General features: G+C 43.4%; 1 protein-coding gene across 5 annotated transcripts in view; it reads left to right on the forward strand.

Moving 5' to 3' along the window:
• Positions 1-20,220, forward strand: part of kif21b (kinesin family member 21B) — an 85,770-nt gene that overhangs the window by 55,272 nt on the left and 10,278 nt on the right. For 3 of the 5 annotated variants that reach the window (XM_072665392.1, XM_072665391.1, XM_072665394.1), the window contains exons 26-32: positions 1,809-1,922; positions 6,602-6,640; positions 15,225-15,361; positions 16,344-16,524; positions 17,483-17,647; positions 19,616-19,733; positions 19,985-20,155. In XM_072665392.1, the coding sequence (XP_072521493.1) occupies positions 1,809-1,922; positions 6,602-6,640; positions 15,225-15,361; positions 16,344-16,524; positions 17,483-17,647; positions 19,616-19,733; positions 19,985-20,155 (925 nt within the window). The remainder of the gene's footprint in view (positions 1-1,808; positions 1,923-6,601; positions 6,641-15,224; positions 15,362-16,343; positions 16,525-17,482; positions 17,648-19,615; positions 19,734-19,984; positions 20,156-20,220) is intronic. The other 2 variants (XM_072665393.1, XM_072665395.1) reach the window with 1 other exon arrangement.

The following is a 20,220-nucleotide window of genomic DNA, read 5'->3' on the forward strand; positions in this document are numbered from 1 at the left end:
ATTAAAATAGCCACTTAAAACCTATCCAGTAAGTGAAGGTGCCGGTATGGCCCACAGCGGAAACATGTCATGGCTTCTCAGAGCAAATTTAGCCACAACTGCTGTAAACTTGTCTGGCTAACAGTGAACACGAGCTTGTGCTGCTTTACTTTCTGCTTGAGATGAGATGCAGTATGCGGAGGCTGAACCACACTTCAGCCAGGAAGGATGAAGCTCATGTCTCCCTTGTCTGTATGAGTTATGCTCACTGTAGCGACCCTTGCTTCATCGCTCTGACTGCAGCTTGCGATTGCCTTACATTGTGAATTTTTAGGTGACAAGTTTAAGAATGCAGTAATGTGTGAAATCGGTTTCGTGTAGCTCGAAGTGGCTGCGCTTGCGTACTTTGCCTCGGTCAAGTCAACTTTACCGATAGGAGGTTGTGTTTGCAGTCATTGTAGAGGTGTACTGGCTCTGTTTAGCTGGACTGCTAAATCTGGGGAGGTACAGTTACAATCAAATGGTGTTATATGTGAGAGTTATATTTGAATCCAGTATGAATCTTCAATATCTGTAGTCTGATTAGTAATTCTTAAAATTAAAAAAATATATTCTTCTGGTGTAGCAGAGCGGATAATAACAACAGAGAGTTTTAACCCATATTGGCGAATAGGGGTGCAGCGACCAATTGACTTGGCAGAATAAAATCGAAGACCAGTTAATTTGCCGACTAATTTAATAGCCATTTAGCCATGTTTCTTGTGCTAACTAGGATCGGTTCAGGATGCACATAACCACAGATTAATCACCAAAGTTTAACCATAACAGGGTGGAGTACAGTCTTACTGCTGCTGTTACTTCACACTGACCAAGCAGCTGTCTGCCATGTGAATGGAGTGTGTGGATCAAACGGGTATAAGGCAACACTGCTACAAGCAAGTCCCACTCTCCAGCAAAAAGGGCCAATCAACTTGCTGATTATGGATAAAGTCCCATCCTTTGAGCAGAGAAGGCTCCGGCCAGACCAAAAAGAAAGTCTCAAAATTGTCTCCCTTTTTTCTTTTATGATCTAAAAAATGATGGGAAACTGATTGATTTGTTATTTTCTTGCTGCTACTTTGCACATCTTTGGTTTTACATTTTGACAGGAAAAAGATATTGGAGTTTTATTGATCTATTAGCAGAAAGGTTCTTCAAAACAGTGAATTTTTAAATGTTAATGGCTTCTTTGTTACAAACCTCAAGCTAAATGTACAAGTTGATGCTACATAAGAGTTATTTTTGTAATTTGAATCAAATAATTGATTATTCGTTTCAATAATCGATTATTCAACTATAAAAATAGTTGTTTGTTGCAGCCGTATTGGCCAATCATATTCCCTTCACAGTTTACCGAATGGGGGTTTGTAGCCACCAGGCAATTTGGTGGAGAGAAACCCTCTCCTTCCGAAACACACCATTATTCTCCCAACTCATAGATATAGTGTTTCATTTTATTGGGGGAAACAATATCTAATGTAATACTACCAAATATAAAAAAGGAGGCATGTTTTGTGAATGTCGCATTTGTTTTTTTTACAGTAGTTTTAATTATTAGGTGTTATTTATGTTAATAATCATTGTTAGCAATCAAGACTAATAAGCAAATATTCAGTTTTCACCTGAGAAATTGATGTAGAACACGTTTTGGTCTCGTAACACTGCAAGTGGCGATCATCGGGGCCCAAGCACTTTTCACCATGGATCCAGTGGAACAGATGTTTTCTCCTGGGGACGATGCCCCTCTAACCCTGCTACTGTGTTTGTCTCTTGCTTTTTGTTGTCCTCAGGCCTCCCGAAGTGGTCTACACACCTCCATCCTCCCCTCCCCTCCGTACCCGCAATGACCGCAACGTTTTCTCCCGCCTCACAAGCAACCAGAGCCAGGGGTCTGCTCTAGACAAGTGAGTGCTGATACACACACACTGTGTGTATTTCTGCTGTAAAAAGCTGGTCTCTGCAGTTGTTTATCTTTCTAACTCTGTATTCCTCCCATGTTTTGTTTTTCTTTACTTTTGGATGAAAGTGACTTTATGATGAGAGGTAATGGTTTGTCAGTGTGACAGTGAGTTGAGGGTCAGTTCTTTGCAGCTGCCAATTAGGTAAGGATTTGTGCTTCCCCAGCAGAGATGATAAGTCAGAGCCTTTCTTTGAGTTCATCAGCATCGCTTCGGATTCCCCTGTGATTAATACAGCTGCTAATTCCCACGTCTGATAGGTTCTGCAAACGCACCCTGTATGAGCTTCTCGAAGCACAGTAGCAGGAGATCGCAGAGATAACAAGGGGCCGAGACCGCAAGCTTCGGTTAGCTCCGCGGCTCCTGTGGATACTCATTATAGCACGGCGAGTGGGCAAATTAGGGCAGGATAACCAATTATTCCACCTTCTGAAGATGGCTGTCTTAGCCTTTTCTCTCCGTAATCGAATCAGCAGTGCTTGAGATTGCCATACAGGGTTGAAGCGGCCACTGGATTGCCTGTCATGGAGTTATCTCGTTACTTTTTCAGCCCGGCTGAATATTGGGTTGTGTGTGTGAGGCGTAGTGAGTCTGAAGAGTGGCACGTCGCTCGGTAGACTGCGGTTTTCTCCACATACTTTCTGAAAGGCGGTTGTCATGTTTCTGTTCATGATGTATTCAGGGTCTTAGATTTTCCTCCTGACCGTTTTTCACTAGTGTCAGAATCAACCTAGTCCTCTATCTGTCCATTACATAGATGATTGCTTAATTATAGGGGTGTAACAATGTGAAATCGCAATGCAAATAATGTGGCAGTGTGCATCTGGGTGATGATGCTGCCGCTAATTGACATTGGCTTAATTAGTGACAGTTTCACCTTTATCACAGTCGAGCAGGAATTACTCTTATCTGTTCACCTATATGCCTATTATGTAGTTATTCATATTAAAGGAGTAGTTCAGCCAAAAATCTAATTAGCATGTTTTATCACTTACCCCAGATACAGTTGATCAGCCAATACATGTTGTTTAGTGTCGTCTGTTTGCTTCTTTTGTTTAGAACTGGAGATACCTGGCTAACGTTGCTAATAAACACTGGACTGAGACTGTCACCAATCTCATCTCTTTAATATTAATGTTTCAGGCAGGCAAATCGGTGTGGTTTAGAACACAGTATGAGTTCGTTTAGGCTCTAAAAACATAATAAACCTCTCCACTGAGCTGAACTGTGACATCCATTTTATATTTATGTAGCTTTTCAATAGATTTATTTCAAATCAAATTCATACTAAAGATTAGAAAAAAAAATCCATTTGCCAGTTAACCCACCCGTTCATAGCTCCCCATAGCACTAGCAATGCTCCCGACAAAAGGAGGGTAAGGACTTAACACATGCGAATCCAGACACCACTTCTTTTTAAACTGGCTCTGCATTTCCAGGCAGCCAACACACTCTGAGGAAAGCTCCGGGTCCTCAGCTCCACCGTACAAGCTAAGAGAGGCACCTGTGCCGCCTAACATTGACTAAGAGTGATGAAGATCTACCATCTACCTTTCGCCGCTGATGGTAGATGGTAGATCTCCATCACTCTTAGTCAGTGTTAGGCGCCCTTGGGCCATAATAGCCATACATTAGACCACGCAATGCTAAAATTGTTGCCATGTATTTGCTGGTGAGAGTCTTAAGTCCAGTGTTTTTGGAGTAAATGATAAAACATTCGAGCATTCAAATTCGAACATTCGAACAGTTAGTTAATTCGATTTTATGTCATTATAAATTATTGATCATGCATACATTATATTCTACTATTGGTTTCTCTTAAGTACAGCTAGCAGATGATAAAAAAGACTAAACAGTCCATCGTTTTAGACACTCCGTGACTAAGATTTATTTGGCAGACAGAAATATTAGGGTTGATGTTCTACATGACTTGGGATCACCTACACTAACAAACTTACAGAACTCTCCCAAACTTGCCTGTTACTGGGAGACACAGACAGCAGAGCAAGTACAGAAGTAGATCAGCCTGCTGGTGCTGCTGCTTCTGCCACTGAAGCAGTGCTGAAACAGGTAAAACACATTTAGGTGAGACTCATGGATGTGAGGTGTGATCCGTCACAGCCAGTCACATTCCGAGGCTGAGCAACAGACCCTGACACTTTATGTACATGCATTTTTACATGGACACAATGTGTTGAATGGTTGCGTATCATCATCTTAAAAACATTTGATCTAATTGCTAGAGTGCCCATATTTTTGTTTTCGAAAAAGATCCACCATAGCTAAGATGTCATGGCTGGGGGGTTTCAAATAGGCCTAAGTCAGGTTGAACTGAAGGGAGATCATTTGGTCATATAGGCTATTAAGGCAGTTATTTGGTTTTGCTAAACTACTAAATGTATTACTGTACATGAACATACTGTTCCACCCTCTCACACACACACACACACACACACACACACATACACACACTGCCACGGTCCCACAGCTAAGGTCTGCTTAAAACCCCCCAGCCATGCCATCCTAACTATGGTGGATACCTGTGTTTCTTCAGTGTCCTCTATTAAAAAATATGGCCACCCTAGCATTTGGATCAAATGGTTTTAAGATGATGATCATGGACTCTTTTAAAATCCATTCATAAACGCTTGCTTACTCAGTTAATTATTTATTAATTATTATAATAATTACATAGTTGCTGATATAAGCCATTAGTGACAGCCCAGTTAATACATACTGTTCAAAACTTAACCTTTATGTGGCCATTGTACTTAATGCTATACTGCATTGTCTTCCTCGTTTTCCTCGTCACTCTGTATGAACAGCTCATTCAGCCTAAGCAGAGTGAGATCTCAAGAATAGTGAAGTCTAGATAAGCTTCAGTCTTACTTGAAACTAGTGCTGAATATATAAATAGCTGTGTGTCATCATTATAGGGGATCAGGAGAGTGTGATATCAGGGTCCAGTCCTTTGCCAGTAAGCCTCCTCACACAGCGGTTCTTTCTTTTTCTGTGTGTGTGTGTGTGTGTGTGTGTGTGTGTGTGTGTGTGTGTGTGTATACGTGCGGTTCTAAATGCCGTGTTGATTAATTTGCACTTACCGATGCTGATCAGTGGCAGTGTCCTAAAGTGAGAGAGATAGACACTTCATTAACCTCAGGTTCACTCCGCCGTGGTTCCGAGGTGGCTCTATTGTTTTCCCTCGACTTTGAGTTATCGCCCGCGCTCTGCTTGAACTTCCCTTCACGTAGACCCGCAATTTGAGCAAGTTCAGTTGGGGTGGACCCTTATTACACCGTGCACTGTGCATTGACCCTCGTCAGATCTTCATCTGAATGAGAAAATCGTAAATTACGTGAGAGCGTTTTCTGGTCCAGTTAGATGACTTCTCCTTTTTTTTTTTTGGAACAGGGTTTCATAAGAGGCTTATTACTTTGAAAAAGGTGGTGAGGTGGAACATGGGAACATGGTGGTTCGGTCTCATGCGCTGCAAACTGTCAGGCTGTTTGTGGCGTGTAGTGCTGTTTAAGCACAGCAGTGCCTAAACAGCCTGGGTTTCGAACATCGTGAACCTGGCAGGCTTGCGTGGTGTTCTGCTGGCTTCTGTGGGTTCAGTCTGGCACTGCTGATGTTTCAGACCCACTGATGCATATGGTTGTTGCGAGAGCACTTCAGTCTTTTGTTGCTTATTGTTTCTGATTTGCTCTCATAGCGCTGTTTTTTCCCAGCCTTTCCTGTAGTTCGTCTGAGGAAATTGGTTTGTACAGAAAAATAGACTGGAATCAAAAGCTTTGGCTGTTGCTGCGGTGCCAGCTGAACTCATAGAGCAGAGCACTTGGGGAAGCTAGTTGTTTTTCTGAACAGGCTAAATCAGGAAACGTCAAAGTACTGGTTAAATGCATTTAAAACTAAACACACCACTTTAGCGAATTATTCCCACAAATTATATTTTCAGGAAAATATTTGCTCCTGTTTCTCATCTGAGGTGAATTGGCTTCATTTTTAGCTATTTTGCTCCTGCCTGCAAAGTCGAAATGACTAAATTTCAATCTTTTTCAGGCTGAAATTTTATATTGACCAGTCCAGCAACTCTGAAACGCATCGAAACATCTGATATGCTTTTGTATTTTTATTTGTTCCCATATTAATTCACAGCAACAGACCTCGAATGTTCAAAATGTGTATTTTTTAAATTTATTTTGAAAGATAATGTTGAGGTTTTCCAGCCCTGACTGGCTCAATGAAGGGACTCGATTTAACAGGACAGCTCTGTAAATTGAACCATGAAATATTTATGAGAACCGTGCGCGGTGTGATGAAAACACAGCTCTGTGAGGCTCGTAAATGTCTTGGGTGGGATTTAAGAGCACAGGAGCAAATGTTTTGAAGATTGCAGCCAAGAGTGGGCTCGCCACGTCCTGTGATGTCCAGTCGGATATCATTCTAACCCTTCCTAAACCAGCTGTGCATACTCTTTCCTGTTAACTCCTCCTCCTCTCCTAATGCCCCCACTCTCCCATGTCTGCTACCTGCTTCCTCTAAACCCCTCCCCTCCTTCTCCTCCTCTCTGTAACAAAGCTCCTCCCACCCACCCCCCGTAACCCTGCTGCTGTTTTGCCCTTTAGGTCTGATGACAGCGACTCCTCTCTCTCGGAGGTGCTCAGGTAGAGATCTCTGTCATTCTGTTTCCTGTTTCCTAGACCTGTGTTTGCCGAGGGTGTGGCCGATGTTTGAGCATGCTCACTGGCCCCGCCCCTTTCCATTTCTGTTCTGTGTTTGATGTGAAACCCCCAGACACCATGAATGAACCTTACGGTCCGATACATCCGGAGGCAGTCGACACACTCGAAGGAAAGTGTCCAGGTCCCCAGCTCCACCATACGAGCTAACAGCTGCCTGTACAGGCCAGAATCACGTGAGAGTAATGCGGAGAGCCAATTGTCCCACTTGTGCTCTCTCTGACTCAGGCTGCTGACGGCAAAGCAGCATAGCTCGGGATTCAAACTCCTGACCTTTGGGCCATAATGGTTGCGTATTAGGCATAATGCAAATCTGGCAGTTGTCACTTATATTGTGTCAGAATTTCCTGATTAATGGACCAATAGAAATGAGAAAATGTTATACCGTTGGTTTCGATTCCGACCAAACAGTTGCTGCAGGCAGCTGCTTGACCCACAAGCTCTATAGTTTTTTGAATGAAAATTGAAAAGGCCATATGACCTCAAATCAGTTTCACGATTAATTAAACATTTTACCTCGATTGTGATTAATGAACGATAATATAATAAGATCAAGGTTAGAGCTGCTCAAGTAGTATGTTTTTAAGGGGACAGTACAAGAACATACATAGTGGAAGTTATTGATTTGATTAATTTCAATGAATAGCCCAGCCCTATTCCAAGTACATTCCAAGGTACTATTTTAGTATAGAGTCGAATTTAGTAAATAGTTATTTTTTCAGAACAGCTCTACAGCACTAGTGGGTAAAAAGTGAGCTGTTTGCAGTTACATTTAGTTCAGTTTAAAAACAAAATGTAGTTGAATTAATCTAGTATTATTATTTAAACAAAGTTTATTGACCCCTCTTGAGTCTAGTTTTTCATTTCTGCCCACATACCCACCACGTCTGTTGCTATTTTTCCATTGACCTGATATTAATAGCAAATTTTGGGCCACTTTAACCTCAAACAGTGAAGACATTAGCTGCAGGAATTTGCTGTTCTTAGCAGGGGGAGCCTCCCAAAAAAATCAGCTTCATAGAAGCCCGCAGGCTGCGCCTCGTGCTGCTCAATTCGCTTTACTTTATCTAATAGAGCCTGTAGTGCCATTTCTCAGCACCTCTCATAGCCCCCATTATCCTGACACCACGATTGCCTTTTTTCCTGCTTCTGTCGAGAAGCTCTCTTGTTATCCCATTACAAACTAATGGCACTGTGATGGAACATGGGGAGCGTGGAATAACTCGCTCCAACGGCTTCTTCTCCCCCCCTCAAAGACTGCTTAAGCAGGGCTGTAGACAATCACACATAGCTTGTAACCTGCTATTCTCAGCGTACAACAAAGTGCAGTAATGATTGATCTCATTAAGAAGCACCATGTGAGATCCTGGCCATCAGCTAACTTGTGTAATCCAGCGTCGGTGCGCCAGAAAGGCGGATTGGCTCGTGACTCCAGATCCTCTTTGATCAGCCCGAGGCTGGTCTTAGTTGTTTTAAAAAAAGGCTTTTTAATCATTAGACAGCAGCGCTCCTGCCGAAATCCCATTGTTGCAGCGGTCCGATAAGGTTCATTCACACCAAAATCCCTCCCCCTGGTTATCCACTGAATGTGTTGTGCTTCATCACATCTGCACCCCCTCATCTTCTCTGGAGATGGGGAGAGAATGTTCCAGTGTCCCTCGTTCCCGATCCCACGGACGGGTCCGGAACTACGAGCTCACTCTACATTGAGTTAAACGCTGCATGTAGATTTGATTTGAGAACCTCATTGATTTAATTTGGGCTTTTTATGTGCTGTGAATTTCATGCATTCTTTTGCTGCCCTTTTGTGGATCTGTTCAGTTTGGTGCTCGGTTTTTGGACGACACTGCTTGCATGAGTGTTTTTTTCTTTCTTTTTTTTGTGAACACTGTACCTGTGTATGTGTGTGTGTGTTTTTGAGAGGATTTTGGCAGTTAAGCTCACACATTTTGCTCAGCATGGCGCTACACCTGGGCTGAGTCTGATTCCGGGGTTGTGGGTGTGATTGTATGAGTGGGTTGGAGGACAGCGATGGGCTGAAGAGACCCTGCATGAATTACTCTCAGCCTCGCTGTTATTACTCACCTGCAGAGTCAAATGAGCTGATTGGCCATTACCGCCCCAATGGCTGTGCTGTGGAGTTAACGCAAAACTCAGGCAATGTGTTCCTGCAGGTTTTGTCTTTTATCATCTTTCTCCAGCTAGAATCATTTTCTGTATTATCAGTCTGTGTTTGATGCAGAGCATCAGTGTGTTTTAGAGGAGCTGTGTCTAAAACCTAATACCCAGCTCATGAACCGTCTAAGTTTAAGCTAAATTCATTAGGATTTACACATTACACAACTTTTTTTATAATACCTTTGATTTCAGAAGGAATTAATGAGTTTGTGTCCCAATACTAACACACACAGGCTGTAGAAACCCTAATCACAGCACATTCACCCACTATAAACCAGTTATTTCACATCAGTAGACCAACAACAACACCTGAGTGTGTATCCCTACCTGTTGTAAAGGTGCTGGGAGCTGATTGAACACTATACAACAGTCAGTTTTAAGAAAAAGCTCTACTAAACTAAATCAATCAGTCCAAAATGTCTGATTATAGAAACTGATACTAAAAATAAAGGGATTTTACCAAACACATTAATTAGCAGCTCTTCTTATTTAAACTGCAGGACTGTATTATTTATGCAAACACAAAGATTAATCTGTAACGGCTGATGTTCAAGAGCCTCGGATTCGATCATGGGGCAAAATAACTTGTATAGCTGCATGGTTTTAATAGTTCACTATGATCACTATAGTTTTTAACATTGTAACAATAATAACCAAACTCTTTTGGATACAAGACAGTGGTGTCTCAATAAAAAAAAAGAAAACTTGATACAGAAACATCAAAAAGAAAACAAAGAATTATTATTTATGATACAGTTTCATATTTTGTATGTTGGGAAATGTTGAAAAAAGAATGTCCAGAGCTCTATTTTTACACAGTACACTGATCACTTTTTTCAGTGTCTCTAACAAAATAATCCTCTAAAAATGGCAACCTCTATAATTTATTTATTTAATTGATTTATTAAAATTTCAGTTATTTGAGCCTGAGCTCATGCATAATATAAGGCCCTCTCCCTTCCTGCCCTCTTTACTCTAATAGACTGCACTCAGATGCCTAGTTCTGATAATTGACAGCAGTTTTCATGAATGATGATAAATGAGACTCTCTGAGAAGTTCTTAATCATAATACACAAAGCTGGCGAGCTGCACTCTAAGCAGAAAGCGCTCTGTGTAGTACTGAAAAGGCTTCTTTGACCGCTATAGTAACTCCTATAATAGCGGGTATGAAAATTTCCATGAAGAAACCTAAAGCCCATATAATCTTATAGCCAAGAGGTTTTCCATGCATTGACCAGGCAAAGAAGAAACAAATGGTTCTGTATAGAGCAAGAATACACTTTTAAAAGTGTGTGGCAACTTAACTTTAGTTTTTCGCCAAACAATTGCTCACCAAAGCCTAGACTGCAGCCCAGGTGGACAGCATTTCTAGAAGGCTCTTCCAAAGTGAAGGACCATTCGTCATGTACAGGCAAGAAATGCAGGCTACTTTCAGAGCAGTTTGGGAGGAGCAACTAATGTATCTTTCCTGGCCCTCAGATACACACAGTTCTCTGTGCACATACAACACAATTTGTGACCTATAGGCTACTAAGAAAGAGTTTTCATAGGACAGTCCTACCGAGGATCCGCCAGACCTTGGCTGCAGCCTAGGCTTTGGAACGGAGCTTATATTTCTCGCTCATGGATTTGCAAATGAATGCACTTCAAAGGCCAAATCCTTTTGACCTATAAAAATCTTCATGGATGGAGTCCTGCAGAAACAGGAAGATGATCAATAATCAATGTCTGCTTTCTTAACTCTTATTAGCTCATTTAAAAAAAAACAACAACAGTGAACAGCAATAGCAGTTATTCTCATTATTTATAGCAGTTATCCCCCCTCCCCCACACACACATCGCTGTGCCCCAAAAGTGTGCAACTGAACCTTAACCAGCCTCCATATCCAAGCTCTGCACAATAAAATCCACCTTGTCCCAGTTTTGCCTTTAATCAGCCATCCTCCTGTCACCTCTGAGCAACTAAGCCTAAGTTATTAGGAGCGGGGAGCGGCTCGAGCCGGACTCCTGCCCACTGGAGACCAATTTTCCCTTCCTTCTCGAAACTCCTGCTCCGTCTTCGTCTCACTCGGGCGGCTTCCCGGAGAGAGAGAGAGCGGCCTGGAACGCTGCCAGTCCAGAGAGGAGATCCTCATTATTTTCCAGAGGGGAGGGAAGGATTGTTTAGCGCTGCCAGCTTGCTGATGGATTTCATGGAATAATGTAGGCTAATTGGTGGAGAGAACTGAAGGAGAAGGGATGCAAGGCTTTCTTGGACCAAGAAAGCCTTGACAATGAAGCTGCACAAACAGTGACTGCTCTGAAGAGTTTTTGAAGGTTTTTATGCGCACTTCATAAGCTCACTTGATCACTCCTGTTCGGCTGATGTGGCTTCAAAGGATGGGTTTACCCACTTTTCATGACATGGTGTCATACGAAAAGCCATACTTTTAACATGAAGGCTGGATAACTTCACCAGACATGAGTGTTCAGCATTTAATAAGGATATGTTAGAAGACAAAGACAACCACAACCACCATTTGTGTTGGGCACCGATGGAATTTGACTTCCACCCTTAACCATTTAACTGGCCAGCGGCCCACCAGCAGGCTGAACGTTTTATTACACACTTCTGTTACCAAAAAATGGCTCCATCAGTTTGTACAGAGATCCCTGTAGTTACTGTATAGTATGCCTTAGTGTGTAATAAGCCTTGTGTGGAGTGTTAGGGGGTTAACCCATCCATGCAGTGACGCAACACATGGCCAAAATGATGGGCAGCCATGGTTAAGAGCCTTGGTCAAGGGCCCAAAAGTGGAAGCTTGGTGGGGATCAAACCCACAACCCTCTCATCAATAATCCAGCTATGAGTAATGTGGATTAATAATGTGCAACCACTGTTGGGACTAGTCTCTTTACAGTAAAAGGAGTCCTAAACGTTCTTCAAAATTATGCCCTAGGAGCTCCAGTCCTGGAAGATTGGAATTACGAGCCTGAATCTGTCTGTCTGAAATCAACAAACTGTACTGGATTCTTACTCTCCGTTCTCCAACCCTGCCACAGAGGAACGTAGGAACATAAAAAAAGTCAAAGGACCTCCACGCGAAGACGTTCTGTGCAATCAAAGGTTTATCTTGGAACCATACGTCCAACCCGAGAACCATTCAGGAAGTTTTTCAAGCGTATTTTTGATGTGCAGAGCACTGGAGATACTATAGAAGTATTTCCAGAAGAGTAGACAATCCCTACTGTGCTCAGAGTACCAGAATCTTTGGGTTTGCTGACCCATCAACCTCACTGCATGATGGATAACATTCAGATTTGAAGTTACCCTTTCTTGCCAAGAGGGGACACTGCTGAGTCACTTTGCCTTTTGCCACACATGCTCCTCATCCTTTGTAATAATGGATGAAGAAGAAGGAACTACACCGAAAAAGAGCTTTGTTATCTTGGTCCCTCTGGATGGAGAGCAGTACTCCCCGAGAGACCTCCTCGCCAGCAGTTCTGGGGCAGTTTGTAGAGGCGAGAACCTCACCGCTGCGATTCAGACAACAAATGTGTTGAACAGTCCGTCCATGATGGAGCCCCTCGTTTTGCCCGTGGCTGAAGTTCATCAGTACTCTGCTCAGAAACTTGGACTGCCAGCTGTCATCGCGTATCATGTCCTTTCAGAGCGCGCTCTCGGATGCTTTTGAGACAGATGTGGAGATTTAGGTTGCAGCCAGCTCGGAAGCTCGCCAGTGCTATTCTGGGGCAAGACGGTCGGAAGAGTGGCTGGCGGTGGCGTCCTCTCTCCCAGCGCTTTGATGCGAGCGAGCGTGACAGGTGTCATGTGACGTTCATGCTAATTCTGTCATCCCTGTGATATGGGGCAAAGCGGCGACATCGTAGGTCACACTCTTTGTAAAATGGAGGCAAGGAACCCTCACTGCCTCTTATCAGGCTGCCTCGTGTCGTCTCCAGCTTGCATGGGTGGACTTTGGGTTGACTTTCTGGATGAAATGGTCTAGGAAGACCTTGAATGGGTGTAGAGCCTTTAGATCATGTAGTGGTCAAACTTTGAGATATTCCTGGACCCTTGCAAGTCCATCGAAAACCTGTTGAGCGACTGAAGTTTTAACAGTATAGGACCTGCATTGCGGTATGCAGCCGTGTGCTTGTCGCCATTTGAGGCCCAGCAGGTTTGCAGCCTCTTTTGCGACCAGCCAGGAGACTCTGTGGTGCCTAATTGGAAGAGGATCTTGCTAAAGTTGAGCTTGTGACGAAGAGATAGTGGTGCCTGGCTCCGGCAAAGCTGCTTTTGAACATTATATCGGGATCTAAATAAATAAATAAGTCTTTAAAAGCCTCATACTGCTTCTTGTCCTCAGAGTCTTGTTACCTCGTTCCCCTCTCTATCACTAAAGGAGCACAAGAGCTTCTGCAGATTACCTACAATCGCTTTTCACACACACCATATGTGCATAGACACACTTTCTGTATCTCCACCACCCAGACACATGGCTCCAGACTCACTGGGCTGTAACAAACGTGCATATAAACATTTATTTCATAATCCCTTAAACTAATATTCTCAGCCAAGAGATTTTCTCCTAGATACTCCATGTCATCTGCTTGCATTAGCTTAATTTCGAATCGGGAAATGCTGCCAAGATTCTCAACATCACCATCAGTCCTGATCTCTGGCAACGGCTCAGAGCTGATCCACCTCATATCTCAGTCATGACTGGGTCTGCTGGCTACCAGCCCAGATTTTGCTGATGCCTTACTGACTGTAAAAGTTGTCCATCTTCCCCGCACAGAGCCTGCGAGAGTTTACTTTAGTGGAGAGTTTCAGCTTTTGATTTTTCCAGCTAGAATTCCCACTCGAGCGCAGGGCTTCTGCGCTACCTATATTCCGCGCCTGTTCCACTGATCTGCTTCACGCTGTTTGGAGTAACAGCGCAGCAGGCCTTAATTAGCACCTGCCCCAGATACGAAGCCTCTTCAATTGCTTTGGTCGACTTTTTATCTGTCGCGCGGATTGATGGAGGTATCCTGTGCAACCTGTGCAGCCCACAGACTACAGAGGGTGGGCCTGGTGTGAAGACACAATTCCACTGCGGTGGTTTGATGAAGCTGATTATGGAGCGCAGTATTGATAATGAACTGTGGAGAAGAGGAGAACGGACCTCGGAGGTGGCAGAAGAGGAGGCGTGGAGGCACAGGGGCTTGCTTAGAAATGCTAATTGAGAAAGACTGTGATGGTCAGCGGTGTGCAGCTTTGTGGGGACCATTGTAATGCTGACAAGGAACACACAGAGACATAGAAAAGCTAGCCCTGTGAGAAGGTAGCACTAGACACTTTGCTTGGGTAGTTAGATGATTTGAGTGTAACAGTGTCAACAGTCTTAAACCTTACTTCACTAAAGGGCAGCTTTCATAAAGCTACATGGCACTTGAATGAAAGGGAAGCCTTTTATTAACCTGCCATCAACCTACATAAACATTTATAAAGGCTTATTTCACCAGGGGTCAGTTGTCATAAAGGATGCTTTTGCCAATTTTGACGTCTTTCCACCTCAGGAAGTGCTGTGACAGCTGACACTTGTGAGAATAAGCGGTAATGAAAGGCTTATGCAGGTGCTGTGAAGCCTTGTGAATGCTGCCATTCTGTAAAGTCATACCCAGTATGGTTGAATATTGGGATTAGCACATTTACCTTTTAAGAAGCTGTACAGAACCCACAGAGTCACTCTGTGTACCAGGTGCCATTTTTACACTGCAGTTTCCAAAATGTTCATATGTTAATCCATAAGATTCTAAGATGTTAGATCATCTAAAAACATATTCTCCCATCTCAGGCATACATTTCATAATAATATCCTGTTTATTCAGACATGTATCAAGTTCATATTCAAAGTAAAATGTGCAACATTTTAAAAAGGCCACTATTCTTCATGTGGTCAAGTTCCTGACTTGGCACACATGCAAGTCCATTTGAAATATGATTGCATTAATATCACCATTGCCTTAATAGTGTAAAACCTGTTTTGCGTGACGGGGTGGTTGGGTTGAGCTTGATGGACTGTGACTAACCTGAAAAGAATCGTCTAAAAAGCAGATTTATATAGGAGCCAAATTAGGCCTGTGTACAGTGGATTAATATATAGACCTAATTGTGTGCTGTTTTTAATATTAATGATAATTTCCCATGTAATTAAAAATATCTATTGCTGATAAAATAAAATTGGTTGGGTAAAATTTAACACCCAACCAAGCCCAGCTTGTAAAACGGCATCCTCAAACCAAACACACATATAATTCCTGTCATTGCATTTGTGTGAATACATGTGTGTGTGTGTCATGCAGGGGGGTGATCAGCCCCATATCCGGCTTGAAGGGGGGGAGAACAGCTCCTCTGCAGTGTGTAGCCATGGCTGAGGGACACTCCAAACCTGTGCTGTGCCTGGACGCCACTGATGAGCTGCTCTTTACTGGATCCAAAGGTGCACACACACACGCACACACACACACATGCACACACACACACACACACACACGCACACACACAAACTCACATGCACCCACACTTACAGCTAATGACTCATTTCTCGCTATTCAACCATTACTTATTGCCCATTCGTATTATACCTGAGTACTCTAGCTTGACCTGAGAAGGGGAGCATACACACACAGCTACATAATATATGAGTCAATTTGGATAGTTTTCAGGTCACACTCAGCATGGCTTACAGCTCTGAACCGACTCTCTGTGCACAGACTAACTGAGCCAAGGAAGCGAATAAGAGCCTCTGAACCACCTGACGTTTTGACTATTAACTGTGCTTTTCATCCAGAACCGAAAAATTAAACCATTAAATCAAAGCCATTCTTGTGTATTATATAGCTGGATCAAAGCCATTATTGTATATCAAAGCCATTCTTCATTAGCAGTCAGTGCTTTATTCTAGGTCCTGCTGCACAATGGATGCTCTTGAAACTTAAAGTAACTTGCCTCAGGGTAGCCAGGGGCAACTTGTATTCTGTCCCTTACTCACAGTGTCCTGGTGCTGTTAATGGGATCCAGCAGCATTAGTGGAGCCCGTTCCCTTAATAAGGTTTGATGGCAAGTTGCAGGTGGTCATAAATGATGTGGGTTAGGGACCTAGGAAAGGCTACATTACGGCTACTCATTCACTGCAGGTCTGCTAGGCCTGGTCATCATAGCATGATTACCCAAGAAAGCTTGAAAGGAGATAATGGATATTGATTACAGCCCTGTCCAAGTCCTGGCTGGTCCTAAAGAGAGGGGCTAGCACATGGTTTTCCAACATATGACTCTTAAAAAGCATGCATAAGATTTGTAAAAATGTATGAATTATGTAGAGCATTGTTTGGAGGGGATGTAAGCTTATAATTGCATCTCCTGCAGGTTTACTGTTTAGATCCTCTGCTGTTGTGTTTACCTGCTCATTTGTGTGTTCTCAGATCGCACCTGTAAGATGTGGAATTTGGTGACGGGACAGGAAATAGTCACACTGAGGGGTCACCCCAACAATGTGGTGTCTGTCAAATACTGCATCAACTCTGGCCTGGTCTTCACCGTCTCCACCTCCTACATCAAAGTGTGGGACATCCGCGACTCAGCCAAGTGTGTCCGCACCTTCACGTGAGTGTCTCTCAACGTCTCTTAAGCTCACAAGTGAAGGGCTGAAACCTGATGCTGTTAATAAAGGGCGTTTTTTAATAAAGACCAGTTACATTGGACTCCTTTTCATCCGTGGTGCCATTCTTTTGGGCAGCTGGGAACACAGTAATCGCACTCGGATGTGGACCAAAACAACCACATAAGACCCTTGAGATGAAGTGGTCTCAGTTCAGTCACCAAACAAACTCTGAATCAGTGTGGTGAGAACGGGATCTGACCTCGATCTGACCCAACTATCGGGTGTTCTCCGGAAGTTTGACCTGAACGGCTCCTATAGGCAGACGTTGAACAAATGCCATCTCTGATGTTGCTCCATGCACAGAAATCTGCACTAGTCCAGAACACAGGACCTTCTTCCGGTATCTCTCGTGGTTTGTTGTGATGCATTTGGTGAATTTTTCCCTTTGTGCAAACAAACCAAGGAGAAAACGCTCCAAGTTTAGAAACTCGTTATCTGATTCGGACCAGAACAAACCAACTATAGGTGTGAAAACTCCCAAATTTTAAAGATGTGAAGATTGACGAAAAAGAAAATGCATTAAAATGGTAAAATGAACCAAATGATCCAGACCGCAGTGAAATTTGAGATTTCGTGAGTCATTGAATCACTTCCTAAACAGATTCACACCCACAGAGGAAAAAACTACTTTTAGCCAGGAGTGTGAACTGTTGGTCCTCTCTGGCTTCTCATGTTTGTTCAAGCAATGCTGAACAGTTGGACTGTGCACCACTTTCTTGACTCTTGGATAAAATGGTAAAATGATCCAAATGATCCAGACCGCAGTGAAATTTGAGATTTCGTGAGTCATTGAATCACTTCCTAAACAGATTCACACCCTGAACTTCAGAGCTTCACAGGATTGGTTACCAATTTCCCTCCTAACATCTGGCAGCTTATTCTCTTCTCTGTTGACTCCAGTTCCTCAGGTCAGGTGGTGTCGGGAGACGCATGTGCAGGCACTACCACTCGCACCATCACCACAGCCCAGGGCGAGTACCAGATCAACCAGATCTCCCTGAACCCTTCCGGCTCTATACTCTACGCCGCAGCAGGCAACACAGTCAGGACCTGGGACTTGAACAGGTACAGGTTTCACTGTTCTACCTGCTGAGCCTTTCTCTCTCTGAGCATCTCTTGTGTTTATCGTACTAACTCACCACCTATCATTGCATATACATTATATGTCCAAAAGTTTGTAGACAGGTACCTACTCATCCAATAGTTTTTCTGAGATCATTTTTCAACAGGGGAGGTTGTACCCTCCTTTGCTGAAGTAACTCTCTCAACTCTCTCTCTACTCACCTGGAAAGAGTGTACGTTAGACGTGGCAGCATTGCTGTGAGGCTTTGATTGCATTCAGCCACAGGAGGTCAGATTAGCATTAGTGAGGCCAAATATTGATGTTGGATAATTAGTTCTGGATCACATGTGAGGTCTCCTGCACTCCATGGGCTTTTATAACTTTCTCACTTGGTATAAAAATATGTAACCATAAAGAGGTAACTTTAGAAGAACTCAGCTGCTCTGGCTGATCATGACTGTGTGGGTGTTTCACGCCACGTTGATTAGTAATGCAAACAACCCAAGACAGCAGACACTTCAGTGTACACTTACGCCCAACAAGTTGTATAGCTTTTTCTGGCAGACGTTGGACATTGTAAGGTCTGTGTGCTTTATCAGACCACAGAGGAAAAACTACTTTTAGCCAGGAGTGTGAACTGTTAGTCCTCTCTGGCTTCTCATGTTTGTTCAAGCAATGCTGAACAGTTGGACTGTGCACCACTTTCTTGACTCTTGGCTAAACTGTCCAGATCTCACCTTGACCTCCACATTTCCCTTGAACTGCCATTCTTACATGAACAAGCTCACAGTTAAACTGAGGCAAAAAAAAATGTAAAACCCAGTTCTTCCCAGTGCACACAAGAAAAGGATTGTCGAATACTGAATACTGTTGTCTGTTGTGGCTTACGGTGATCTGCAAATACACTTAAACCTTTAGACTCTGTATAGCACTCTCCTGTAAGATTCATTACAGGTGACCCCTACTGCACACATCACTGGATACTCTATGAAAAGGTTGGCTTGTCTTATCTTGTCATGTTCGTCGAGAAGCACATATTTTTCCCCATGTTTTTAGCGTCAAAGCACTTACTGGCCAAATGCCTCCGTATATCACAACAATGTTCATTGAAAATAACACAACTTGCTAGACTCATTCCAGTGACTGAGTTACCCTTTAGGTACCAAGAGCTTTTACTGACAGTGCACGAGCGATGGAAGTTACTTTAAAAGTGTCGCTTGAACGCTTGAACCACCTCCACACATATTTATTTACTTTTCTGCTCTCAATTCGGCACTACCACTTAACCCACCCCTTCATAGCTCCCCCTAGCACTAGCAGTGCTCCCAACATTAGGAGGGTATGGACATAACACGCGTCTCCTCTAATACATGCAAAGCCAGCCACCACCTCTTTTTGAACTGCCGCCAGTGTGAAATTGCACTGTCAGCCGGCACGCTCTGAGGAAAGTCCAACATCGCTTTAGATGATGAGCGGAGAGAGCACCATCTACCCTCCTGGAGAGAAAGCATGGCCAGTTGTGCTCTCTCAGATTCCAGCTGCTGATGGTAAAGCAGCATGGCTGAACAGTGGTCTAATATGAAAGTCTATTGGACTACTGAACCTGTTGGAGCCCCCAATGTTTTTGCTCTTTGACTTACCTTTTTAATGAAACCTTTTTATTGTTGGTTTCTTAAATTAGACTGGATTGGATTGGTCTAAATTAAATAGGATTTTGCTATTTATAATGTATATTATTTTTATTTGTTTTAGATATTTTCTGAAATATATTTATTTATTCTTGTCGCCTTATCTTTAGGATACAGCTGATTAACATGAGGAATAAATTCTCTGTGTTTAGAACAGAATTAAAAAACTTACTGAAGGAGAACTCAAGGAGCTGGTGCTGAAGCCTGAAGGTGTAAAGCACAGTTAATAAGCTTGCGTGCTGTAGTGTGATCTGTGACTAACTGAGTCTCTGTTTCCTGCAGGATGCAAGCCACTGGGAAGCTGACAGGCCACATTGGCTCAGTGATGTGTCTAACGGTGGGCTACTCTGGTGGAGGCAAAGACCAGGTCATCACTGGTTCTAAGGACCACTACGTGAAGGTGTGTGCTTTTGTTCACAGTGTTTGTTTATTGTTCTTCACTTTTCACACATCTCATGCCCCACACAGAAAAAGGGAACTGAACAGATGTATTTCACACGTCCGGCCATTACCGTGCTTCAATTAAATACAGCCTGCCTGCTGTAGGATGCAGTCTGGCACAGTAGGACTGCTGTGGCTGTCACCGTCTGTTTGTAAGACTGGGCACTGCGGTGTGTGTGAGCTCACTTTGCTGCTGGGATGTTTGTGCAGGTCTTTGACGTGGCGGAGGGTGCGCAGGGGAACATCGGCCCCGCCCACAACTTCGAACCTCCTCACTACGACGGCATCGAGTGCCTGGCCGTCCACGGTGACGTGCTCTTCAGCGGCTCCCGTGACAACGGCATTAAGAAGTGGGATCTGGAGCAGCAAGAACTGATTCAGGTACGGCGGTGGAGGAGTGATTTTGAAGTGTCAATTTGTAGATATTATTCTTGCAAGCACTGAAA

Source organism: Salminus brasiliensis, chromosome 21, assembly GCF_030463535.1.
Source record: "Salminus brasiliensis chromosome 21, fSalBra1.hap2, whole genome shotgun sequence".
In the NCBI taxonomy this organism is placed as follows: domain Eukaryota; kingdom Metazoa; phylum Chordata; class Actinopteri; order Characiformes; family Bryconidae; genus Salminus; species Salminus brasiliensis.